General features: G+C 44.3%; 4 protein-coding genes across 6 annotated transcripts; 2 read left to right on the top strand and 2 right to left on the bottom strand.

Moving 5' to 3' along the window:
- Window positions 1-1,040: 1,040 nt before the first annotated feature.
- LRRC42 (leucine rich repeat containing 42) lies at window positions 1,041-7,840 on the bottom strand. The gene is made up of 8 exons (XM_050901387.1): window positions 7,791-7,840; window positions 6,334-6,821; window positions 4,046-4,177; window positions 2,857-2,975; window positions 2,356-2,444; window positions 2,158-2,271; window positions 1,921-2,005; window positions 1,041-1,523 (listed from the first exon to the last, which is right to left on the bottom strand). The coding sequence occupies exons 2-8, from the start codon at window positions 6,804-6,806 to the stop codon at window positions 1,267-1,269; spliced, it is 1,269 nt and encodes a 422-aa protein (XP_050757344.1). The 5' UTR covers window positions 6,807-6,821; window positions 7,791-7,840; the 3' UTR covers window positions 1,041-1,266.
- Window positions 7,841-8,289: 449 nt separating this feature from the next.
- On the top strand, window positions 8,290-11,093 carry IFT25 (intraflagellar transport 25). The gene is made up of 5 exons (XM_050901392.1): window positions 8,290-8,476; window positions 8,906-9,012; window positions 9,706-9,774; window positions 10,346-10,389; window positions 10,884-11,093. Exons 1-5 carry the CDS (start codon window positions 8,379-8,381, stop codon window positions 10,989-10,991), a joined length of 426 nt encoding a protein of 141 aa, XP_050757349.1. The 5' UTR covers window positions 8,290-8,378; the 3' UTR covers window positions 10,992-11,093.
- A 1,107-nt stretch (window positions 11,094-12,200) lies between these two features.
- Window positions 12,201-16,273, bottom strand: DIO1 (iodothyronine deiodinase 1). The gene is made up of 4 exons (XM_050901391.1): window positions 15,943-16,273; window positions 14,151-14,294; window positions 12,751-12,950; window positions 12,201-12,266 (listed from the first exon to the last, which is right to left on the bottom strand). The coding sequence occupies exons 1-4, from the start codon at window positions 16,271-16,273 to the stop codon at window positions 12,201-12,203; spliced, it is 741 nt and encodes a 246-aa protein (XP_050757348.1).
- Window positions 16,274-17,459: 1,186 nt separating this feature from the next.
- YIPF1 (Yip1 domain family member 1) lies at window positions 17,460-24,644 on the top strand. 3 transcript variants are annotated; one of them, XM_050901390.1, is made up of 9 exons: window positions 17,460-17,564; window positions 18,871-19,004; window positions 19,707-19,787; window positions 19,898-19,985; window positions 20,114-20,230; window positions 21,291-21,457; window positions 22,098-22,280; window positions 23,271-23,365; window positions 24,366-24,644. In XM_050901390.1, exons 1-8 carry the CDS (start codon window positions 17,534-17,536, stop codon window positions 23,358-23,360), a joined length of 891 nt encoding a protein of 296 aa, XP_050757347.1. In that variant the 5' UTR covers window positions 17,460-17,533; the 3' UTR covers window positions 23,361-23,365; window positions 24,366-24,644. The 3 variants fall into 3 exon arrangements, with proteins under 3 accessions (XP_050757347.1, XP_050757346.1, XP_050757345.1); XM_050901389.1 differs by having other exon boundaries at window positions 18,841-19,004; window positions 24,396-24,644; XM_050901388.1 differs by having other exon boundaries at window positions 18,841-19,004.
- The last annotated feature ends 238 nt before the right edge of the window (window positions 24,645-24,882 follow it).

Below are 24,882 nucleotides of genomic sequence, written 5' to 3'. Positions count from 1 at the left end.
TGTCTCAGCAGAGGGCTGATGTAGTCGTCAGTGGAAGCTATTAATAGCCTTGAGTTTCTGGGGAAAAAATGTAGGGCTTGAACGCAAGTATGCTTGTTTTGTTTGTGTGTAGCCCTTTTTTGAGGAAAATTCAGCACTAAAAGAACAAAGAGAGAAAGGGGTTTAGCTCTTTATGCATTTTTGAGGTGAAGTTCCTTTTCTTGGCCTCTTCATGATTTCGAAAGATGTGTTGCTTTTCTTGTCGCTGAATTATGGTAAACAACAGTGTAAAAGGAAGCTATCCTCTAAATAAGCCCTAGTAGAGGAAACCTGTAGTAAATTCTTGGCCTTATAGGCCTACGAGGACAATGATGGTCGCAGTGCCCAACTCATGGGCACTGTGCACCTCAGCCAATTTTGATAGAAACACTCAGGGCAGGAATTCAGTGATAAACACACCTGCAGCATTACAGCTGTACTCCTGGCTTCAGACAGACCAACACAGAATGAGTCTGAGTATCTAGGGTTTTTACAGCAAATATGTATAATTTGTGTTTGAATTGTAAACCTCCCTGCATGTTTTTAGATGAGTAAGTACGGTTACGTTGCAGGCATGCACGCACAGTGAGAATGGGTTTTAAACCACAGAATGCTCTCAAATGCAGTGGATTTGCTTATAAGGGAAACACATTACAACTGCAGAGTCTAATCTCTACAGTAACCTAGTTTCAGCTCCCATTTCCTGGGCTAAAATGAGAGAGATAGGGGACTTCTGTTCCACTTCGGATTTCTGCAATAACTGTTACCGAGGGGTTACTGCTTCTCTGCCTCCCTCCCCTGGGGCCTGTGCTTATCCTCTTTACTTCCTCCCTTTGTCAGAGCTCTGTCAGCACAGCCTGGTGCTTACAGCACAGTGTCTGTGCTTACACCACAAGCACAGTGCAGCTTCACTTCAGATGAGCTGCAGTGATTAGTCTTCTGCCCCTCAGGAGGCGAGAGAGGAGGAGGGATAGGACCAGCTATTTTTGTGAATGATATCTATGTCAGAAGAATTAGTTAAGGATGACAACAAAAACTTTATTTGAAAAAATTATTATGTATTGAAAATATACAGTAGTATCATCAACCTCCTCCTTGACTCTATCCCTCCCCAAGCATAGGTTAACCCACAAGCATATCACAGCAACCAGATTTAACAATACTGGTCTCCTTTGTTACTCCCTCTCAACGTCTTAAATTCTGTCATCAGCAAGAAAATAACAAACAAAAGACCCACTTCTTTCTGACTCAGTAGGTATTTAACAAATCCCAGTCCTCCACAGTGAGGCACAGATGCTTCTGTTTGGAAGTCCTTTCTCTCTCTTGTTCAGCCAAAACTCTTTTTTTATTGTTCTTTAATTCCTGGCTGCCTGCAACCTCCTTTTTCAAAGGTAAATGGCAATTTTGAACTTTTTCCTTATAAAACTGCAAGTTTCCAGATGCTTTTGTTTCTGCCTCCACCAGCTTGCATTTGACTACTTCCTCTATTCTGTGTGTCTTGCCATCTACAGGAAAAAAAAAAATCAAGTTTAGATTTTGGGAAAAACAGAATTATGCTGTAAAATGCATACTTGTGTTGCAAATTGTTTTGGCCAAGCCAACCTGGAATACTGACTGCTTTGCTGAAATGTGCATAGGGAAAAATAACATTTATATTTTGGACTCAGTTTTAAGGAGAAAACTCAGTTATTATATGTTGCCCTAGGCGTGCTGCCATGCTGTACTTCAAGAGTTATCCAGCAGTCTAAAAAATGAAAAAACTCAAACACATTGTAATGCAGTTACACAAATGGCTGGAACTGCACACCTGAGAAGCTATTTGTACTAAAAAAAAAAAAAAGGACGAAAATATTCCTTGTAGAAAAGAAAACAAATACACTGTGTCTCTATGTAGTTACGTACAGAAGTGCAGAGCTGCTGTTCTGGATCTCAAGTTGTCTTGTGGCTTGATGGCCTCCATGACTGCCTGCTCCCACTGCAAAACTGTCTGAAATAACATTTGAAGGAGTTAAAATGTTTCTTGTAAAATTTACAGAAATACCATTGGAAACAACTCTATCCCTTATTCTTTCCTATTCAGTGATTTAGTACTCCATAAAGACAATTTCTAGAGAGTAAAACAGACTTAAAACCCCATACCTGTTCTGCCCATCCCTCTGTTTTGCAGTTACTATGATCAAACTCTTTCAGAGGCACTTTTGAGTGAACCAGGCCTATCTGCATTTGGATCCGCTTAATGACGGCATTAACGTCCTAGCGAAAAGGGAAATAAAGTAGTCAGAGGGGAAGAACATTTGATTACACTTGTCCAGTAAACTTAGACAGATGCTTTTTTACCTTGAGACCTGTCCCAGAAATGTCCAAACAATTCAATTTCTTGAAAGAAAGAAGGTATCCAATTCCCACATCTGTGATTTTAGGGTTACCTGTAAGGTCAAGTGAAGTTAACTAAGTTGCAAGATGTGGAGAAAGATGATCAGAATACCAAGAAACTACTTGTTCCAAAAGCTAACGTTGGAACAAGGGGGGTTTGGCCTTTTTTTGTAGTATGCTTCATGTTTTGAAAGTGAGTTAAAACTGACTTTTTCCCTCTAATGATCAAAATACAAGTATTTACAATACCAATTTTCAAACTATTAAAAATATTTATGTCAGTACTGAGTGGCTGAGACTACAGTATGACCTGTGCCTTCTGGAAAGTTGTTGGTGAAATTTGGGGTTGAGTACTTGGCTCATGGGAATCATCAAAGTAATTGTTTTCCTTCAATATTAAGGAGGATAAATTCTTTCTCAGAAAGGATACAGGTTGATTCTAATATTAAACCATGAAGTACTTACAAGACAAGTCTAATACCAAAAGATTCTCAAGTCCCTTTTTCAATACTCGTACTGGTGCTGTCATTCTGCGAAGGCCTGCATCTGATAAAGAGTTGTCTTTCAGGAGAAGCCGTTTTACGCTGGGAGGAGAGATACAAACACATAGTTTACAGTCATTATTTTAGACAGTTTTGTGAAACAACCTAAAACTCTGTGTTGGAAGGCCGGGGTCTTCCTGTGCCACCCCTTCAGTCTACTTTGTTAATGTCAGTAAAAAGTAGCAAGAAAGAAGCCTGGGTTAGTAGGACTAACAAATATCTTTATATTGTCTCTGCTAGCTGAACAGAAGCACTTACTTGACCAGCTCTTCCCAGAGCTCCACTGACAAACCGATCCTAGAGCACAAGCATTTGCTAACAGAGACAATAACGTTCTTTATACATGGAAGTTCTTTAAACCAAGGCTGCCAATCTCAAATCCACTCAAAACTAAAATGTTTGGCAAAATGGGAGAGGACAGATTTGGTAAGAGATACGGCAATGATTTTAAGTAAGCAATGAAGTAGTATTACATAAATGAACAAAACTCAGGGAAAAACATAACACTAAAACATTCTCCAGAGCACTTCAAGACAAAACCTTGATGCAAAATCCACCCAAATCTTATAGTAATGTAATATCCCCTAATTAGCAGTCATCCTGCCTATTGACTTCCAAAATTTTCTACTTTTCAATCTTTAGTATCAAACAAAATTACCATTTTTTTTTTAAATGTTAATTAACTAAATATTCAGCCTGCTGCTTGCAGAAATCTTCATCTGGAACACTGGTTTGGTTAAAAATTTTGCTGATAAAGTTCCCTCTTAAAAAAGGAAATAAAAGTGTAAAACTGTTCCAAATGCTTAAGATGCAGTTTTTACCTGGTCAATGGAAATTATAAAAAGTTGATTTAAAAACATGAGACAGTAAATTATCTTGCACGTTTGTAGGACCTTTCACAATTCAGTAGGTGTTTTGGATCATGTGCTTTGTGTACAATAAATTCTGTATTTTGTTTACCTCAAGAACGGGTTTTATGAACAACCAAAATCTTCAAACTTACACATTGCTGCCTGTGCAACTTTCCTTTAAAGTCACAGCCTGATTCTTTGAACTGCTTAGTGATAGGAAAAGAAAGTGTCATTTTTAGCTATGTGTCAAGAAATCGGTACCTAGACAGAGCCTCTTTGGTGAGGTGTTCCAGCAGTTCATGTTCATCTCCAAGTTTACAACAGGAAAGATCCAAACACGTCAGCTCCCGAAAAGACTTAATTTCTTCTAGCTTTTCAGAGATAACCAAGTATCTGCAAAGAGGAAAAGAAAAAAACAAGCTATCAGTGTTTGGGCACATAATAAGGCATCTATATCCTATCTATACAAGCATAATGCAGTAGTTTTTTTTAAGTACCTATGTGAAAACTGACAGAAATTAGCCAGCTGTCCTAACTACCTTTTTATGTGCAGTCTGCACACAACACGTCTGAGTTCCCAGTCCTCTCCTTGAACAACTGTCATGGTTTTGCTTTGATTCAAAATATAGGACTAACAATGAAGACTTCAACTTGCAAACATTGCAATTAGGGACTTATTTACAGGTTATTATTGTATTATTTCAGAATAATGCAAAATATATATTCCAGTTTACCATAGATCAACTTCACAGACTGCTCTTCCTCAGTATCTAGGAAGCATGTAGACAAACCCACGTTCATCCAGGTTTAAAATCTACTTCAAATCTATCAGGATAGCTTGTCAAATGGCAAAATTTTACTTGTTACGTACGTAAATAAAATACTTCACTAGAGATAAAAGTCCTACAGGACACCGGCAGGACTCCAACTAGAGCTGTGACTACACCCCAGGCAGTAGTTACTCAGTGGGTTATTTTTTTAGCTGTGTTGGTTCCCTGGTCTGATTCACTCCGCAGCCATGCAAACATCTGTGCTGGAACTATTCGGCAGGAGGTTTAGAGATTGGAACAAACCACTAAAGAATGGCATGCATGAGCATGCAGTAATAAGCACGTAGCAGTCACTACCTCATCAATCTCCCCTGCATTTACCTCTTATTGTCCCTGTGGCAAGACAAGCCCCAAATTCGCTAATCTCCCCTGAATTTACCTTATATTCCCCACGGCAAGACAAATCCTGAGGTCAGCATCTTCACTGCTGAAACGAGGGGTGCTTACTAATTTAATCCCTCAAGGAACACCTCTTTGGCCATGTAAATGAGGGGACCTTAATATCCTCCCACTGCGTGTATACCTATCAAACTACCCTGCCAAATCCCTTTGCCATGCAATTCAGCTATGCGGAAGGCAGTACATATAGTCAGAGTACAAGCCAACTCTTGAGAGATATTACTGGCTCGGGGGGGTCTGAAGAGAAGAGTGGGCTCTTTTAGAAATAAGATTCATCAGAAAATGCCTTAATACCTTACTTGCTGGATTTCAAAGACTCGACACTTAACTCAGCTTTCCATAATGGCAAAAGATGCCAGAAGTAACCTCATTTCTGACTTAAGCCCATAAAAAGTATCTGTACTAGAGATAAAAAGGGAGTAGGTTTAAAGGATAAAACAAAGGATAATTGACCTATGCTCAAACATTCCTGCTGTGCTCAGAACACCCTTGGCACTTCAGATGAATATGCCTGTACTTTGATTTTAAACTGGATAAACCATCCCTTTTTCATGTGTACAGATGGAAGATAGACTGGTTATATTACTGGGAAAGTCTTCAATAGGAGCAAGGCTTTAAAAACATAATCCAGTTTTAAGCTTGGTAAGACCCTTTTAGTGAAAGATGTGGACATTGAGAAGATGGAAAAACTGGTGCTGGACTCTAATCAGAACCTCGTTAAAGCATGTTCAATAGGGGGATGGGAACCACAATAAACTAAGCTAAAACCTGCCTGACTTCAAAGCCTGTAACTTACCTACAAGACTATCTTCTTCTGAGCCCCCAAAATGAAATGGGATAGCAAGCTTATGGTAAACAAACTCAGACAGTTTGCAAGGGTGTATTTTATCTGTACATCAGCTAAGTATGTTGAAATGCTTATAAACAGCAATTACAAAAACATCTCGCGAAATACCTGAGAAGGCATTAAACACACAGATTGCTACGGAAGTGCTGATTATTATTGTTAAAAAATAGTTTCAGGTTTAATCCTTCGCATAAAATCCCCTGTTAGTTAACACAGAAGTAGCCTGTTACCTGTATTACGATTTCTATCTTATAATGAAACCAGAAGCTGCACTTGTAGGAAAGGAATGGGACAAAAGGAAGCAAGCAGAAGAGTCAGATAAGGCTCAGGTCATTTCATTAAAATTAGGTGGTGTCATAAGCCCAAGAGATTTTTTTTTAATTATTTTTGAGAGAAAATAATTTAAGGGAAACTTTAAGTGTGGTAGCAAAAAGCACAAGCAGATGACGTTATTTGTTACTGAACAGACTTACCTATTCCGCAAGCATAATGAACATAGCACCAAATTGCCATATGCTTCAGTAAACTTCTGTAGAGCTCTCAGTCCCGTTACTGGTTCTGTGAACTTCTGTCTTGCTTCTGCAGCTGAAAAGAGCTTTTCAGCAATCTGCTCTGGGAAACCAATCAATGAGTCAATGTGATCAACATTGTCAGAAATGTAACCCAGCACTAGGCTGAAGAGAGACTTGGCTGAGTACCGGAGGTTCCCCTCCTTAGTGTACGTGAAGATGAAATGATCAGTCCTCTGCCTCCTTGCCCTATCGTCCTCCCTGTTCATACAAAGCTCCACGGAAAATCCTCTGGAAAACAGCCTAAAAGGTCTCGTTTTGGGAGTGACATTCTGTATGCCGCCTGCACCCTGATTTACCACGTGCAGCTTCCCATTTTCACGCACATATATCGGCCCAGTATCCAAATGGCTTTCTGAGTGGAGACAGTAAGACATTCCCCTCGTCCAGTTCTGCAAAAACAAACCATATAGACAGGTAAAGAATAACCACAGAGGAAAACACTACTCAGGAAAGACCCCAAACCCTGGCAGCTCTCCTCAATGCCCTGAGTGTGCACGGTCACATAACCCTGCAGTGCAAGGAAGGACAGGCTGCGTGGAACAGGGGTGTGCGCTGTCTGCCATCAAACCACAAACACCAGTCAAGTGGGAACTGAACCCAGGGCTGGCAGAGAGGTGAAGAGCCTTTGCTCTGGCAGAGCCCCACCGCTCTGTGCCCAGTGCTCGTCACAGGCCTGGGGCTGGATCCCAGCCCTACACAGGCACGGGCAGCGGGAGGGGGTCTGGGGGCTGTGTGGGAAGCGGCCCCCGCAGCTTGGCCTGGCTCTGCTGCAGGCGGGGGGGGGGGAGGAAGAGGAGGGCAAATGGCTGACTGCAGCAGGGCAATGGAGCCCGCTGGAGAATCTCCCTCCCTGGGAGGGTGGGCAGGCTCCTGGTGCCCCTTCCCCAGCCTAGCCCGGCCGGTGCCGGGGGGCTCTGGTTTGTAAGCAGGGGTCCTGGCAGGGGGCAGGAGGGCACAGACCCTACCATGGCGGGGGGGCAGGGGAGGGACGGGGTCCTGTTACCTCCTACCCTGAGGGGTTGGGGGCTCAGGTCCTGCGGGGCGGGAGGAGATCGGGCCCTGCCTGAGGGGAAAGGGGGTACTGAAGGGATGGGGCGCTGCCCGGGAGGAGGGGGGCCGAGGGGATCGGGTCCAGCCCTGAGGGGGTGGGAGCGGGGCTGGGCCCTGCCCGGGAGGGTCTGTGAAGGGATCGGGCCCTGCCCGGGGGTGAGCGCGCCGTGACCGGGCGCAGCCCCGAGGGGCGCAAGGGGAAGGGTCCCCGCCCCGCCCGGCCCCCGGTCCGCCCCAGCCGGCAGGCGTGGGGCAGGGAGACGAGCGCCCCGCGCCCCGCCAGGGCCGCCGGCCCGGCCCCCACCTACCTGCCCCAGGAGGGGCCGCCCCGACGCGCCGTCAGCCGGGCCGCGGCTCGGCGCTCCCGCCGCCCATCCCGCAGCGCCCGCGGGCGGCGGGCGGAGCCGCGCTGGGGGCGGGGACCGGGACCGGGCCGGGGCCGGGGCGGCGCGGGGCATGCCGGGAGCCGGGGGGGGCTGAGGGGGACGGGGCTGAGGGGTGGTGGGGTGCGCCGGGGTTCCGTCCGGCCTCCTTCGCCCTTGTGTGGGGCGAGCTCCCCGCTCCCCAACCTCCCGCCCCCGCGGCGGCCAGCCGCACCGCCGCCCCTCCGCGCGGGGCCCGGGGCGTGAGATTCTCGGGAGGCTACGGCACCGGCGGGGAGCTGGGGAAGGGGGCGCCGGGGCCGTGAGGGGCTCTCGTTGCCCCGCGCCTGTGAGGCGCTCAGTCTGAGGTGGCGGGTCCCGCAGGGCCCCGCGAAGCACCGCGCAGCTCCCGCAGGCGGAACGGCGGGCGGGCGGGGACGGCTTTGCGGGTGGCGCGGGGCCGCCGCCGTTGCCTGGTAGCGGCAGGCCCGGCCTCCCTCTCCCCGCCGCTCCGCTGCCGGCCGCCGCGGGGGGATGAGGGCCACCGACTGGTGCCTGAGCTCGGCGGGGGCAGCCGTCGTCCTGGCCACCTCCAGCGACGAGCAGCACCCCGCCGAGAACATAGCGGACGGGTGAGGAGGGCGCGGGGCGCTGAGGGGCCGTGAGGGGTGCGCGGGCCGCGGCGGGAAGCGGCTCCTCTGGGGCGGCTGCTCCGCCCGGAGATCCCTGCCGGTGCTGCCGTTACCGCAGCCCGTCACCGCCAGGCTCTGGCTTCTGCCTTCCCGCTCGTGTTGCCACATAATTTAACTCTTTTTCTGGGACCCCCACCATTTGTGAGTCCTTCTGTGGTACTGCTCGGCTACAGAGCCTGAACGTTAAAGTATTAATACCTCCAGTGAGCTTCCCCATTGTCATACAGGGGTTTGCTTAAAATACCCCAAATAAAAATGGCTTTGCAGCTTTTTCTCTCTTTTTTTTTTTTTTTTTTTGTGATAAATTTCTGTCAAGATGGTTGTAGATGGAAAGCTGCAGGTGGGGGGTTTGTCCTGTTCTCTCCACAGAAGTTCAGAAACATTTTGGACAACGACAGGCATGTTCCCACAGGAGTTCATTATTGGTTTTCCTAAATGTGTAAAAATCAGCAAAGTCGCAATCCAGTGTTATTTAGGTAAGACTTCATGTATTGCAGTAGGTAATACGTGCTATGTTAAAGTGTGTGTCTGTGCCTATATGTAAATTCTCACGGTAGTGTCATGTTCTCTAAGTAGCCACTTTTAACAGATTCATAAAGATCTAACTTCACAAAGCAATCATCCTTCATGTCCAAAGTTTTTCATAAATAAATCAGAAAAAGATCAAAAATGTTCCCCACCTGCACTTACTTTGGCCTTGTAACACCTTGTATTGAGCTTGTAATTAACTGTTCTGTTGCACAGTGATGGCTGTTCTAATTTAATGGACAGGACTACAATACTTACTCTTTAAATGATTTATTTTGAATATTGATTTTTATAATTTTGTAGGACAGAACTCTCTTAGTCTTTTTCAAATAATGTGAAGGAAAATGTGAGTTCTAAAACAGAAAGGACTGCTACAAGGTCAGAGCATGGAGACAGGAGCTTAACCACTAGCAAAGGCTACGCAAAAGACATGAAAACTTGTCGTTGTTTGTCTGACCTGGAACATGAGGATGGTGGTTGTATTACAGTCCTGCCCCACAAGTTAGAGGAAGAATGGATTAGTTAATGCTTTTAAAGTGCTTTGTAGATGAAAAGTGATGGAATAAATATCATTATGAATAAAGAATCAGAATTTGTGTTGCTATTTTAAATGTGTGTGTGTGTATATATATATATTTTAGTGCGGACCTTAAGGATGGAAAGAAGCGTATCTAAAGACCCAGTAGGTTTTGAACAGTGCATTGAAAAAGGTAAGATTCTGAATCTGAAGCAGCGGGGATTTTGTGGGAATAATGTTGATCTTTTTCAGTGAGTCATTGTGACCCCATGTCTATTTGTTGAGTATTCAAGTGTAGCTTGATGATGATTTTATTAGACATTAATGTAATAGTCACATTTAAATGAAATTTATGAACACTGCTGGTCTCTGTAGCAGTTTGGAGATGTAAAATGCTGTATGAGGGCTAAAAGCACTACGCGTGCACTCAGTTTTATGTTCCAAAAATTAAAAACAGACTTACATAGTATAATAGAGTGCCATTTCCTGCATTGTTTAGTTGGTTAGTTTTTGGGGTTTTTTTAAATGCCTCTTGAGTGACATTTTATAAAACAGTATAATGAGTGGGATATATATACACTGGGATACTGCAAAGAGTATTTGTTCTCTTAAATCACCTTGTAAAAAAACAAAACAAAACAATTTCTGTATGCAGTGTAAGTTCATGGTCCTTAAACTTTCTTGAACTCTGAAGTCCAGTGAAGACTTTTCACAGCATTGCACATCATTATTCTTCACCGTTTGCTTTAAAATATATTTTCTAGATTTGCAACACACAGAAGGACAGCTTCAAATGGAAGAATTTCCAGTGAGTATTTACAGTGTACATGAATAGTGGTTCATGAAATGGGATGTCTAGACTAACTGGGGAGAAACCATGAAAAACTAAAATGTGTCTTTATTTACAATTATTGCTAAGTTGATGTTAGATACAGGAATTTGTAGATCATGGTATGAAATTGCACTTCCCGACTGCTCCTTTGTAGATTATGGTATGAAATTGCACCCGCCTACTGCTCCTAACTATGCGAAAGAACTCTTTGCAGAAGTGTGGCAATCTTTCCTCCTTCAATTGTTGCCTTTAAGGCTGTAGTATTGGGGAGGGATGGGACTTTTTTGAATTGCTGTCATCTAAAGAAACTCTGAAACTGGCTAGATGTATTAAAAGAGCTTGATTTATGTGTAATTTGAAAACAGACACAGAAATATCTAGATCCTTCTGTCTAACAAACTTCTGCGAATGTTGTTCAATAGTTATGTTATTACAGAGGATGCAATAACATTTTTTTTTGCCTTCTACAGCTTCCTGATTGCCAAGCCACTTACTTGCGTTTCATCATCAAATCTGCCTTTGATCATTTTGTATCAGTGCACCGGGTGATGGCAGAGGGCACAGCAGAAAACACTTAAGTCTAGCTTAAATTTGTACCTCAATTTTTTTTATAAAGAAGTTACATTTTGATATCTGTAGTGCAGAGAATATTTATTATTAAAACCTTGTATTAAAGTGTTTTTTGAAGGTATGGATGTGGTATGTATTCCCCACCGGTTTAATGTATGTAATAGAATAGAATCATTTAGGTTGGAAAAGACTTCTAAGATCATTGAGTCCAACCGCAATGCAGTACTCTTGTTAATTCTAGTAACAGCTTTCTAGTTTTATAAGCTAGACTGTTACCCTAGAACACCTGAACGTAACTGAGTCCATTTAAATTAGTATGTTTATATCAGGCTTTCCTAATATATGAATTAAAACTCGATTTCCTGTAAAATGTTTCCCTTGCGCTCTGAGTTAAATAGAAAAAAAAGCGTGACATACATAAATGGGAGGTATTACTTCCTACTGTCAAACAAGTCCTTCAAAAGTTCTTAAATTGGTAACTCTCATCAGCTCAAACTGTTCAAGATTAATAGGATGAATATAATTGTCTACTAATGCTTAGAAATAACCTGGGGAGGAGAGGGGCAGGGCGGGGAGGGAAATAATCTGAAGCCATATGAAGTGCTCTGATAGATTTTTAATAATTGTAGATCAATCCCTTGTTTCTATAAATATTTTCTACAATCAGGTCATAGCCGTCTGTGCTTTATGCTATGACTCTCATAACAAATATTAATAGAAACAAATGTTGATAGAGATTGTCTTATTCAGAAGCCTTCTGAAGTCCGTGAAAGTGAACATTTAGGAAAATCGTATGTATACAAGAGAAAGAGAACCTTAATAATGTGAAATCAGCTGTTTAGCATGCCAGTCGACTTTTGCAAATGTCACCATCCCTGAAGTTTATCCTGCACGATATTCCTTACAAATGTAAACATTGGTATCCAGTCCTGACAGCTCAATGGACCAACTACTATTCATTACTACATGTGGTATAAGTGTAGTAAGGTACTACAGTGCAATAGTTGGGGTTGTAGTGATGAGGCTTGAAAACCTCTAGACAAACACATAATGGACCACATTACAGATGCTCTTTAGATGCACATACGGTATTCTTTTTCTTGTCTCTATTGTTACTTTTAAATTCTTTTTTTTTCCTTCTTAGAATTATGTCTATGAAAACTTACTCATTGAGCTTTTTTATCCAGATAGTCTTTACTCTGAAGTCCTCTTCTCTTCTATTTCAATTTTTCCAGGATGGTGCGTATTTCCTGGGGGTGATAATTCCAAGGCCCCACTCCTCCCTGCAAAGGCGATAAAATTATAGAGTGATGCTCAAGTAGACAAAGCAGAAGTCCTTTTGAGCGCAGCGGTTGCACCAGAACTGTGGGCAGCTGTGCCTGGGCTGCCTTTGCATGGCAGCCATCGCGTGGGAGATGGTGTATGCACAGGTTACACCCTGCTGTGTAACTGCGACAGGGCCAACGTCTGGATCCTGGAGCTGGAAAGCGTTCCTGGATCTCACAGCTTAGATGTACCTAGGTTTCCTAACGAGCCAAAAGATAAATATTTGAGCACGACTAAGGTGTACATCAAATATGTACATTATAAAGGCCCAGACTGGTTTTGCTGCAAGTCCTTCTCTCTCCACAGTTACAGTGAATTGCAAAACTTTTAGCTCTCAAACAGAATGAAATACTGACTGTTAAATGTAAAGCATTCCCAAATTATTTTGAAATTTAAAAATCTCGGTATATTGTGCTCATTATTACTGTTGATATTTTTTACCTTGTAGATGACCTTCCCTCCTTCGAGTAGATACAGTCGTTCTGGCAATGCAGCGTATTTTGAACTGCTCAGGTTTTCCATAGTGTCTAAAACCACTGGGCATAAAGGATTATTTTTCTGAAGAAATTGTGCTGCAATTTTTCGATCTTCAAGGCTTCTGTGATTTTTAATAACAATATTGTTTTTAAAAGCCCATCCATCTAAAACAAATGAGAAGGGGATTCAGCAAGGAATATTTTGAATAAGTGTTAAGGGTGGAGATGTACTGTGTGTCATGTCCCAAAACTGCGTTAAAAGAATACTGCAATTTACTCCTAACACCAAAACCTGCCATGAAATGAAAGCCCCCCTCAGAGTATGAGAGCACTAGAGCTTTTCAAATAAGTGGTCCCAAGATATATATTTTTTTTTCTTTAATTTCAGCAAACTGTATTTTCCCCTTGCTCTGGATTTGGAAATATTTGATGTATTTTAGCTGAAATTTTCCCACATAAATCAACCCTAGAAACGTATCAGGTGGGGGACATATATCCTATTTGGGTAAGGTTTGTCAAAATTATTGGCGCAGAGGGGCTTTTAAAATGGTAAGTAGTGCTATCAGCTGATACCCGTTCATTTAGCACAGTCGCAAACGCAGTAGTACCGTTCGTTCTGCTTGATTCTACTCACTAAGCCTACAGAACAAAATTCCAGATCTGTGAGAAGTGAAACACGTGAGCCAGGGCACACCTTCCTTTTTCAGAAATACACAAACGCTCTTTGCACACAACGCTTCCTAGTAAAGTAGGAACTAGTAAAAGGTTCTGATGATCGAGTTATTATCTGTTTCGCAACTACTGGAAGTGATGTATTGTTAGAAAACTTGAAAACTGTACATGTTACGTTTTAGAAAACCACCTTAACCCTGGGATAAAATCAGTGCCAACGTGCTACTTAGAGTCCAGTGTAGATAAAAGAGTGTGTATAGTTTGTTTGCTAAATTTTTTAGATTACAGTCTGTATCCTGTTCTTGAGATGGTAAAAATGAATTTTTTTTTTTTTTAAAACACCTACCATGCTGGCATTGTACACTTAACCGTTGTTCTAGGAAATGCTTTTTTTTTTTTCCCCTTCCAAAAGGAGCTGTACTAACACTGAGAGGAAGTTTTATAAAGATGTAACTATGTGCTTCACCTTCACAGAGATGAGTGTCTTCAGCAGGAGTACCTCGGATGCGTGAGTAAAATCTTTGGAGAATGAGGGACACAAACTGGTGCCTGGGTTTGGTGTTGCCACTTTTGATTTGAGGAAGATTTCTTTCCCCTTGGCAGTTCCCTCCTTTGCTAACATACTTTTCTTCCTAAAGGGAACGATACATGTCTGAAGTTTTGGTAGGCGTTACTGTGATGTGTGTACTGTACCTACTGCGTGAGCTTCTTCGATGTAGATGATAAGGAAATCTGCTATAGAGCTGAAATCTTTGATGAGCTTGTTGAACTCATCAAATTTTAACATAAATGAAGGTCAGGTGCAACTTCCAAAATTCAGGATTAAAGGTCGGTTATCTGGAAAAAAAAAACAGACAGTTTGTGGTTAAATCAGTGATGGGAGGAAGGACAGAATTAAATTAATGCGCTGAATTGAGCCTCCGCCGCAGAGTTTTCTGGGCAACAGTGGGTAAGTCACTTGCCCCATAACTTTCTTCTTAGGACATGAAAATTGGCAGCAGAACATCTGCATCTATGCAAAACAGGCGTAAAGATGCTTTCTTTTCCCTAGCCTGGCTCTGACCTGTGCCGGATCCAGCAACGAGCTGAACCGAGGGGGACCCTTTCCTTTGTAAAGCCCAGCAAAGGCGGGAGGCAGCGTGCAGTCACGCGGCTTCTCTCGCGTCCTCATCACGAGAGCCAATTCTCAAGTTGCCAACATTTTGGGATAGGGAGCCGGTCTAAAATGGATCTACAGCGTGTAGCACATCACAGCCTCCCCGAGATCCTTAGTACGAAGGAACTTCAAAAATACTCAATGTGATCATCTGCAAGGTTTTTTCAAAGGCCAGTGGTTCAGGGATGGACATACAAGCACAGAGTCCTCATGCCTTTTAATGAACATATTGGGCATGTCTTGATTTTTTCCAGAGGTGTCGGTTCTAGCTGAGCAGAAGCTGCAGACTTTTGAGTCGTGCATCACAGGCTTTCACGCTTTCAGTGTATTTCTGCAATTTCCTGTCCAAATAGAACTCTGGATATATGTTATTATTTATTAAACTAACGTTACACAAGCCACTGGCAAAAGTGTCTATGCAGTTGCTTACAATTTAACACAGTATGTGCCCACAGGTGTTAGCATCTGTTTGCGAGGCCTCGATTTAAGAGAACTTGCAGGATTTTTAAGCACCTCTTTTAGTCTATGGTTATGCTAAATTATCTGACATTTGTTCAAGATCTTCCTTCTGGCTGGGCTTAACTTCAAAAACTGCTGCTAACATAGATCCGCATCCTAAAGAACCTACTAAAGGGGGTACCTTCCTGTAGGTATTGTGTATCTCTTTTCCAAATTTGCATCCTATTTTCTACGTAAATATAGATATCTCTATATACAATTAGAAAAGCAGAGTTAGAGAAGGATGTAATCTCTCCCATGGGGATGGAGACTACAGCTTAATGATTAATTCCATGTTCTACGGCGATCTCAGTGGGAGGCAGCGGGCAAAGTACAAAGCAGCTGCTTTTTCTTCTGCTTTATTTCTAGCCACTTTGAATCTGGAAAGAAACCCACCATGTGCTTTATAGGCTTTAGGCTGGCTAAGGGAGCTGCTGTGGGACTTTCTGTACGTACAGGGAATGACAGCCAACACTCAGGAGTCACTGCACGCGGTTCCGATTCTGGGTCTTCTCTCCCTAAACCAAATTATCTTGGCTTGCAGTGAAAAGGTATTTCCAGGCAGAGCCAGCTTTTGCAAGAGATCCATAAGCTTACTGGCGGGAAGGGATATCGTAGGCAGGACGATAAACACGGGTTATTTTTGAAAATCAAGAGGCAGACAGCTGGCGTGTAACGTGCTGCGTCTTTTCTGTCGAGCGAATGCTGCTCGTCTGGTCTGCTGTGCCGTGCGCTCTCACGCCAGCTGCCTGTCCCTGTTCCCTCAGCAGCCTCTTCTCCTCATTCAGCGGCTTAGCAAACCAAACCCGCCTACACGGCCGAGTTACTGACCTCGCATGAAATCAAAGACGTGACGAACTTCCCCGTTGAAAGTCACCACTGGCGTGTTGGGAGCGGGATGTCCCTCATAGGCTTCGTCCTCCAGCCTCTTCCACTTCACCTTCAGCACAAAGAGCAAATACTTGAAGCTGAAAAAAGTCGGACCCCAGTTTTCGTAGCTGAACTTTGGATTCTTATTCATTCTGCTCTTTTCGCCCTGTTTTAGGATGTATCTTTTCATGGCATCGGGGAACAGTATCATCAGTGTTTTGCCAACGACGACGCATGCGGTAACGTGCAGAAGAATCAGGATTTTTTGTAGGAATACCCTGATGCTGAACATCGTGGTGGAGGAGGTCTGACCGCTTCCGACGGGAACGCGACGGCAGGGGCAAAGGGCGAGGGGGAGGAAAAACGTTCACGTTTGGCCAACCGTCACCTCTCCGTGGACTTCAGCATCTGCGTGAGCGAGGAGCCCATCAGCCACGCTCTCTCCATCTACACCAAAGGCGTTAATTGCAGTGACGGACAGATTTTCAGCGCTAACTGCGCAGTTATAAGGCTTGTTCCCAAATAGGTCGTGTATTTTACTAACGAGAGGAGCTGAATCAGGATGTTTTCCCTGAACGGCAGACTAAAAGCAGGAATTACGTTAGCAGTACCCGGGGGTCTGATCCTGCCAGCGGTTACGCGTTTGGGCCCTGCACGTGCAGGGCTCGGAGCTCGCACGTTTCCGTACAGGACCATTGACGCCGGTGCTCGGGGCCTTGGATTGATGCAGCTGCATGCGTTTTGCATGTGCTGTGCAAACACTGTCCTCTTCCTACAGCTGTGCCTCCTCGGGTGCTCTGCCACGCACCGGTGTTTGTCACTTTGGGGCTGGAAGTGTATCCTGAAAATATATACATCTCAATATATATAATATAGAAAAAGATAAATTATCAAAATATGTAAGATACATTTATAATAGATCAACATAAAACTGTATATATAATCTATGTGTGTATATATGTCTATAATATTCATAAATGTAGCAGCCGCGGCCCCGTCCCTGTAACGCGTGCCCAGCAAGGGCTCAGGACGCCGGGGCAGCTCAGGACGCCGGGGCGGTGCAGGCCCGGGGCCACCCCCGCGGTGCCGCGGGCTCTTTAAGGGGGCGGGTAGAGACGGAAGAGGAAGCGCGGCGTGTCCTCTGATTGGTCGGCGCGACGAGCGTGGCCGGCATGTTTCTTTCGAGCCAGAGAGGCGGGGGAGGAGGGGAGACCAGCGCAGCTGCCGATTGGCTGTCGCTGCGCGGCGCCTGCTGCCCCTTTAAGGGAGCCAAGCGGCCGCTGCCGGGAGCGGTTGGGCTGCGGAGCCCGGAGGTGCGGGGGCTTCCCCGGTGTCGCAGCGGGGCCGCGGCCGGCCCTGGGCGGGGTGACAGGGGGCGGCCTGGGGCGGCGAGGGGGAGGCGGGGCGGCATAGGCGGCCCGGGGCAGCGACAGGGGACGCGAGCGGCAGCTAGGACCGGCGCTGAGGGAAGGGGGCGGTGGGACCGGCGCCACCGGCTTGTCTTTCAGGAGGGTCGAGGCCTCGGGGACCTGTTCCTCAACGAAGCGGATGAATGGCGACGGTGGATGACCTCAAATTTCAAGGTAAAGGCGGATGTCGCAGGTGTAAACGTGGGGCTTGGGGCCCAGCTGACGAGGTTTAGAGGCTCGGAGACATTGCTGAGCTTTCTCTGAATAAAAGCTTCCTTGAGGTTCTGCCAGTAGGGTCAGGAATATCTCCAGTTCTCTGAGGTGACGTTGTGCTGTTGGTGAGTGTCGTGGTGTGACCCCAGCCGGCAGCGAAGCACCACGCAGCCGCTCCCCGCTCCCAGTGGGATGGGGAGGGGAATCAGGAAAAAAGGTAAAACTCGGGGGTTGACATAAGAACAGTTTAATAACTGAAGTAAAACAAAATATAATGCTAACTAATAATAATTAAAAAATAATAATTGCAATGAAAAGGAATATAACAAAAAAAAGAGAAATAACACCCAAGAAAAGACAAGTGATGCACAATGCAATTGCTCACCACCCACTGACCGATGCCCAAGCAGCGATCTGCCCCTCCCGGCCAACTCCGCCCCGTTTATATACTGGGCATGGCGTTCCATGGTCTGGAATATCCCTGTGGCTAGTTCAGGTCAGCTGCTCTGGCCATGCTCCCTCCCAGCTTCTTGCACACCTGCTTGCTGGCAGAGCATGGGAAACTGAAAAGTCCTTGGCTTAAGATAAGCGCTACTTAGCAACAACTAAAATGTCAGCGTGTTATCAACATTATTCTCACAGTAAATCCAAAACCCAGCACTGTACCAGCTACTAAGAAGAGAGTTAACTCTGTCCCAGCCGAAACCAGGACAGTGAGCTAAAAAATGTAACCAGTGTTGACTGAAATCCTTTGTGGTGGAAAGTGAAAGCTGAAAACGGGCAGAGCACTCTGTAATTTGGAGTGGACTGTAGTTTCAGACTTCCTTAATTTTTGGTAAATAAATTCAGGTCTGAAAAAACTAATTTTTGGAGAACATTAAAATTACCCATTTCTACAGTCCCTTCAGAGAGGCAGCTTCCCCCTGCCCTTGCAGAGGCCTGCTGGTCCTCGGATTGGGGCTGATCGCAGGAAGGAAGGGCAGGCTTCAGTGGTGCTAGTTTATCATAATGCAGGCAGATTAGCAGGAAAGATGGCCTCACACTTTATTGACTAAGTAAATGTTCAGCTTGATCCGTGTCACTTTGGGCTTTAAGAAACAGATCATATTTGACATGCCTAAGCTAGTGATGTATCCTTTCTTGGGCTGTGTAGGGCTCTTAACGTAGTTTTTGAGCCATGAGAACAAAAATTTTGGTAGCTTGATCATCACCTCTCTTGTAATGTACTTATTTGCAGAATTTGACGATGCAGCTAATTTGCTTGCAGCAAATCCTGACGCTACCACAATAAGCATCGATGAGCCAGTTGAAATCCCCAAGAATCAGCACGGCCGTCTGCAGGAGCCAGGGAGAGAAGAGGATGATGAATTACTGGGGACCGATGACTCCGATAAAACAGAGGTAATGCTCTTACACCTCCAGTGCCTCCATCGGCACGTACACAAATGGTGCTGGCAACACTGAGATATTTCTAGAGGACACTAGGGATTCATGCTGGGTGACTTAAAACTCTGCTGCTTCTCTGTCGCAGGTTACTTTCTCGATAGCAGAGTTGGCAGAAGCAAATGTGCGTTGGCCCTTCAGCTGTTGTGGTTTGCAGCCTAGGAAATTGTACTGAAATGGTGGAGATTTAAGCTAAGCAAATACACGAGGAGATGAGCGCAGCAGCAGCTGAAAACCCAGCACCGTGCTTGTTTCTGTCAGTTCTGCTGTGGGGTTGGTGACTCTGGCAGGAGAGCAGGAAACTTTGAAAGGGCCAGGGCTTGTCTGAAGGGTTGAGCTAATGCAGCCGTCAGCGATGGCGAGGGAACTTGTGATGCCGATGAAGGCGTGTGTTATAAATGATGTGGCGGAAGGGAGTATCAGGCTGCTCTTTAGAACCCCAGGCCACTATTCTGCTTGCAGGGAGGTGAGAGACTAGCTGCTGCTAACACATATTAGAGGGGGAAAGGGAAACTGTTAAATAATTGATAGTAAGCGACACCCTGTTAAGTTTGTTTTCTGTCCAGGTACAGAAATCACTTAACTATTGTGTAAATGAACTAGTAATGCATAAATTACATGCTTGTAACATTTTCCATGTTGCCTTTCCCACCATTACAGCTGCTTGCAGGACAGAAGAAAAGTGCCCCTTTCTGGACATTTGAGTACTACCAGACGTTCTTCGATGTGGACACGTACCAGGTTAATACTCCACTCCGGAGGAGAACTATTGTCTGAACTATGCCTTATCCAGACATTGAGGTTTTTTCCTCCTTGCATTTCCAGTCAGACAAATCTGTACGTTTTCATAGGTCCTGGACAGAATCAAAGGTTCGGTTTTCCCAGTACCAGGGAAGAACTTTGTAAGGCTGTATATCCGCAGCAATCCCGACCTTTACGGTAGGTACGAGGTGTGAGAAGTTCTCTTCTGTGCTAAATGTTTCAAGTTTGTGTTTATTTTTACTTGCTAACCTTAAAAAACAAGAGGGCAGAGGAGTTGTTATTGAACTCATTTGTTTCCTTTTAAGGTCCCTTTTGGATATGTGCCACACTCGTCTTTACCATTGCTGTTAGTGGCAATCTCTCGAATTTCTTCATCCATCTGGGCAAACCAACGTACCACTATGTGCCCGAGTTCAGAAAAGGTTTGTAAGTAGTTGATACAGTCCTGAGTTTGTGGGTTTGGTTTGGTTTTTTCAATGTGCTGATGAAGTAATATAAAAACAGGTTACAGCTTTGATTTAGCAGAGTCTTTTGGTTGATTGCTCTCTCTAAATTTTGAGAGATGTGAAACGAGTCCTTAAAGTGGGCTGTAACTGGCAGAACCCTACTCCTCCAGAGCATAAAGTAGTTATAGGGTTTTAGTAGAGCAAGCAGGAGTAATTAGAGCAGTTATTTTTCTAGCCTTAGTGAATGCCCCCTTGTACAGAGAGTGAAAGCCCAGCAGTGGCCACTGTGGTGCTTCTGTAGGTGCCTTTCTGGATCCATGGCCTCCTAGGAACCTGCAGGCCTCAGACAGAAAATGACTGAATTAGAGTATTACTCATATCACCTACCGAGGGCTGGAAGTTGTTACCTTCTGGCAAACTCGAAAATAAGCAAAAGATGTCAACTGGTATGTGCCCCAGAGAGCTCAGAGTGAGGAGCCAATTGTCTATACCTGTCCTTGTAGTCTGAAGGAGACTGCCATCCCTGCAGAAGAACATGGCTTCTGTTTGTTTCGAAAATCCACAGCATACTTGGAAGAACACTGCCACTTGGGCACCCCGTCACTTGAATAATTTCGGATTTGACACTCGTGTCTGTGTTCTCTTTCAAATTTTTCAGCATGTCTGCATTCTATTCTTATTTTTCAGTAGCTGTTAGTAGCCAAATTTCTATTTTTAGCTACATTTTTCTTTCCTCCGTGGCTCTTCCTTTCACACTGAAACCGATAGCATTTTGTACGCAGGTGTAATAAAGAAATTGAAAATATCAAGAGAATACTTTCTGGAGTCTTTACTTTTAAACTAACTTGAAGTGCTGGCAAAGTAGTGGGTGTAAACTGGATGTAAATGCAAAGTTCTCAGTTTATTAATAATTCAAACTTTATATTTTGAAAGTAACTTCAAAGGTAGCTTTATAGTTTTCAGGCTAAATGCTTCTACACGTTTGATTCTGGCTGGTATTCTAAGTAGAACATTAAACCTTTTGTCATGTTTTCAGTGTCCATTGCAGCAACAACGATTTATGCGTACGCTTGGCTTGTTCCCCTTGCTCTCTGGGGATTCCTGATGTGGAGGAACAGTAAAGTTATGAACATTGTCTCCTACTCGTTCCTGGAGATAGTGTGTGTATATGGCTACTCCCTCTTCATTTACATTCCCACAGCGGTACGTATGGCCTAAAGAGTGCACCTCTATTACATGCCCTGCAAAAAGGTCCTGGTTTAGAAAATTTGCCATTTCTTATAATATTGTTCATATTAGTCAAAATCTTGGGGACTGGACAAATCATTTGCTCCTTTTGCTTGGCTAGGATAAAGCTTTTTGTTGAAGCTTGTCTAGTGTAAAGACATCTTGGGGGTCCTGGAAAAGCCCAGGAGGGGTCATTTCCCCAGAGGCAGCAAATCCAAGCAAGGGTGCTGCTGGCGAGCCTGGCAGGCAGCCCGAGGCAACTTCAGGAATCGGGATGTGTGTGTCCCCAGCGTACAGACATCGGTGTGCGGGATGGCAATGCTGATGGCTCCGAGGACAAGTTTCCCTGGCAGGGACCATCCTGGGCCACTCTGGCAAGGGGCAGGCCTCAGAGGGAGTGCCATAACTCCGGGGACACGCTCTTCTTGTGTCCAGGAGTAAAGCTCATCGCTGCTGTTATTCTTCCCTCAAATAAGAGAGAGCTATCAGATAGGGCTATGAGTTAATTTGTGCACAAATTGGCTGGAAGTGATGAAATGTCACAGAACAATGCGTTAAATAAATGAATGCCCGTTTCACACAGTCTCTTTAACAATCGTTTTCCTCCCTTTTACAGATTTTATGGATCATTCCACAAAAAGTGGTGCGCTGGGTCCTGGTGATGTTCTCCCTGTGCCTTTCGGGGTCTGTTTTGGTGATGACCTTTTGGCCCGCTGTCCGAGATGACAACCGGAGGATTGCGCTGGCGACCGTGGGGACCATTGTTCTGCTTCATGCCCTGCTGGCTGTCGGCTGTTTGGTATGACACTGCCTTTCCTTTTCTCTAATCTGTTATTTCCTGGGACTGGCGACATGTGCAGGGAAGGAGTGGTTGGCTGGTTGCTGAAAAATCTTTTTTGATAAAGAAAGAAATAGTACTTCTGAAAAACCTCCAAAGTAGAAGTTCCAGTTACTTCGAACATAGCAAAAATTGATGCCAATCTGACTTTGACAGTGCTAGCAACACGCTCAATAATGAATATGTCTTTAGCACAAAATCACTCACAGAACAGTCTTAAATTTATCTGGAATTCATCATAGTATCAGCAAAGCGTTCGTCTTTATTGTATCCAGTCGCAGCTTATTCCAATGAGTACAATGCTTAGTTAATCCTTTGAAATGATTAGATGTTCAATATATAGTGTGTGCTTATGAGTTTTATGTATGAAAACATAAACCCGCTAGAACTTAGTAAAATATCAGCATTATGAAAACAGAAGACCCTAATGCTACTGAAATACATAATGATGAGGACTTGAACTACTTGTTGTCTCTTTGTTGCAGTAGGTAGAGTGGTATCATCCAGGCTTCAGTTCTGTTCCTCCCCAGCTTCCAGAGTAGATAGATTTGGTTCCCCGCAACTCAGCGTGCAGGGAGGTGAAGGCAAAACACAGCTCTCGTGTTAGCAGGAGACTTGCAGCTGACTTCAGTGGGGCTCCTGTCACTGGAGACTGCCCAGAGCTTCATCAGTTAAAACAGCAAACAGTCAATAAATACCTGCAATCCAATCCTTTCCGGTACAGGTCTTTTTGAAAGGCCTTAGCTGCTAACTGTTATATTTAAAAGTACGGTTTAGAGCACCATTTTAGTTGACTGTTTCTAATCTGATAAAAACAGAAAAGATCCAAATTTGCCATTTCAGTGCTGTGTTTGTACCTTGTGAAGAGTGGGTGTGGAAAGAGCGAGCTGGGATGAGGCAGAACTGTTTGTTTCTCCGTAAACAGTCTTTTTCTCCTCTGTAATAATGTAGGCATACTTTTTTGATGCCCCTGAACTGGATTTTCCTGCACCTATTATCCCTGCTCACAATGGAACAACAGTAATAACAAAGAGTCAGTAAATAAGGTAAGAATCCAATCTAAACTTTCTTCTGTAATCATCACAGACATCTTGAAACTTTTCCCCATTACTATGGTTGAATGGAAAAGGGTTTAACAGACCAATTTTGCCAAATGGCGCCTATATATAAATACCATTTATTAACTTTTTTCCAGTTGTAACTTTTAAATATAGCCATAAAAACGTAAAAGACTCCGAGGAACAAAGACATGTTATCTTTCTTTTCTTTGAGGTTTACTTTTGGTGAAGAAACAGACATTTAAATAATCTACTCAGTCCCATAGGTCATTTCAAAGAGGTTTTTTTCCCCTCAATCCTTTACAAAAGCCCAAAAGTGTTTGTTAGAATTTGCACTGCACAAGTAAAACTTAAGCAATCAACTATTATACTCCTATTTTCCTTTTAATGTTGAAAGTAAATTGGATTTTTTCCCCTTGATGTTTGTGACAATGTGTTTCAGAGCAGTAGCTCTGCGTATGGGAACATCCGTGTAGTCTCTGAGCAGGGCTGACTCAGAGCCTGCGCCATCCCTACGGACCGCATTCCTTCTGTGGGATGGTTTGAGGTTGTGCTTCCTGGTAGCTGGGAGCGCTGCCAGCGGCAGATGACATTCGAATTCTGTCGGAGAGATGAGGCATGGAGCAGGTCCAGGAAAAGGCTCATAGATGCGGAGAGGCCAGGCCTCTGCAAGTACACCAGCCACAAGTGTGTATGTGGAAATCAGAGTGTTTACTGACTAAAACCTATATTAGTTTAAAAAAAAAAAAAAAAGCCAAATATGCCTAGCAAAAATGGTCATAAAAAATGACCAGCTGTGACAATCTAATCATGCAGATCAATTTTAGAAGCTTTCCTCCTGCAAAATCAGTTTCTCATCCCAGGTGCCTATTGAGATTCAATATGATAGTAATGAATTTTAGTATTTAGATATAAATATGTGCCTTATTGTATCCTCTGGTGCCTGTGAGGAACTGTAATATTCACAGGAGTTATTCGTCTCTTTCAGATTACAATGCCTGTTTCTCCCTCTGTACAGTAATTTTATTTTAGATTATTTTTTCACTGAAGACCATGGAAGGTGCAAGAACAGGGGATGTTTTTTGTAGAAGAAAGGACAGTGGTGTCCTGTGGACATACGGGCATCTCCATGCTCACTGGAGACTGACTGGTTCCATGAAGGAGAATGAACCGTTGATCCTAATCCTTTACAGCAGTTTTTCTTTTTTAAAATTCTGTCTACACTCACCACACTATTTTGCCTCTGAATAAAGCGTTTGGAAGGTGACTTCAGATTTGTATTTTGTGCATGAAATATCTAATACTCCTCCTCCAAAGCTGTCGAGAGGGTTTGATAAGAGGTCTGAAGGCAGGGCGGAGGTGAGACGGGGTTTTGCCACGTTACTGTTGAACGACCTTGAGGCACGCCTGTGCGGCCACCGAGCGCGTTCAGTAGCAAACGCCGCCTGGACAGCGGTTCACGCTGTCCCTGCTGCTGTCCCGGGTCCAGCTGCGTTCTTTTCCCC

This window comes from Gymnogyps californianus, chromosome 8, assembly GCF_018139145.2.
Source record: "Gymnogyps californianus isolate 813 chromosome 8, ASM1813914v2, whole genome shotgun sequence".
Taxonomy (NCBI): Eukaryota; Metazoa; Chordata; class Aves; order Accipitriformes; family Cathartidae; genus Gymnogyps; species Gymnogyps californianus.
Note: the sequence above shows the minus strand (reverse complement) of the source record. Positions and strands in the feature narration are given on the sequence as shown.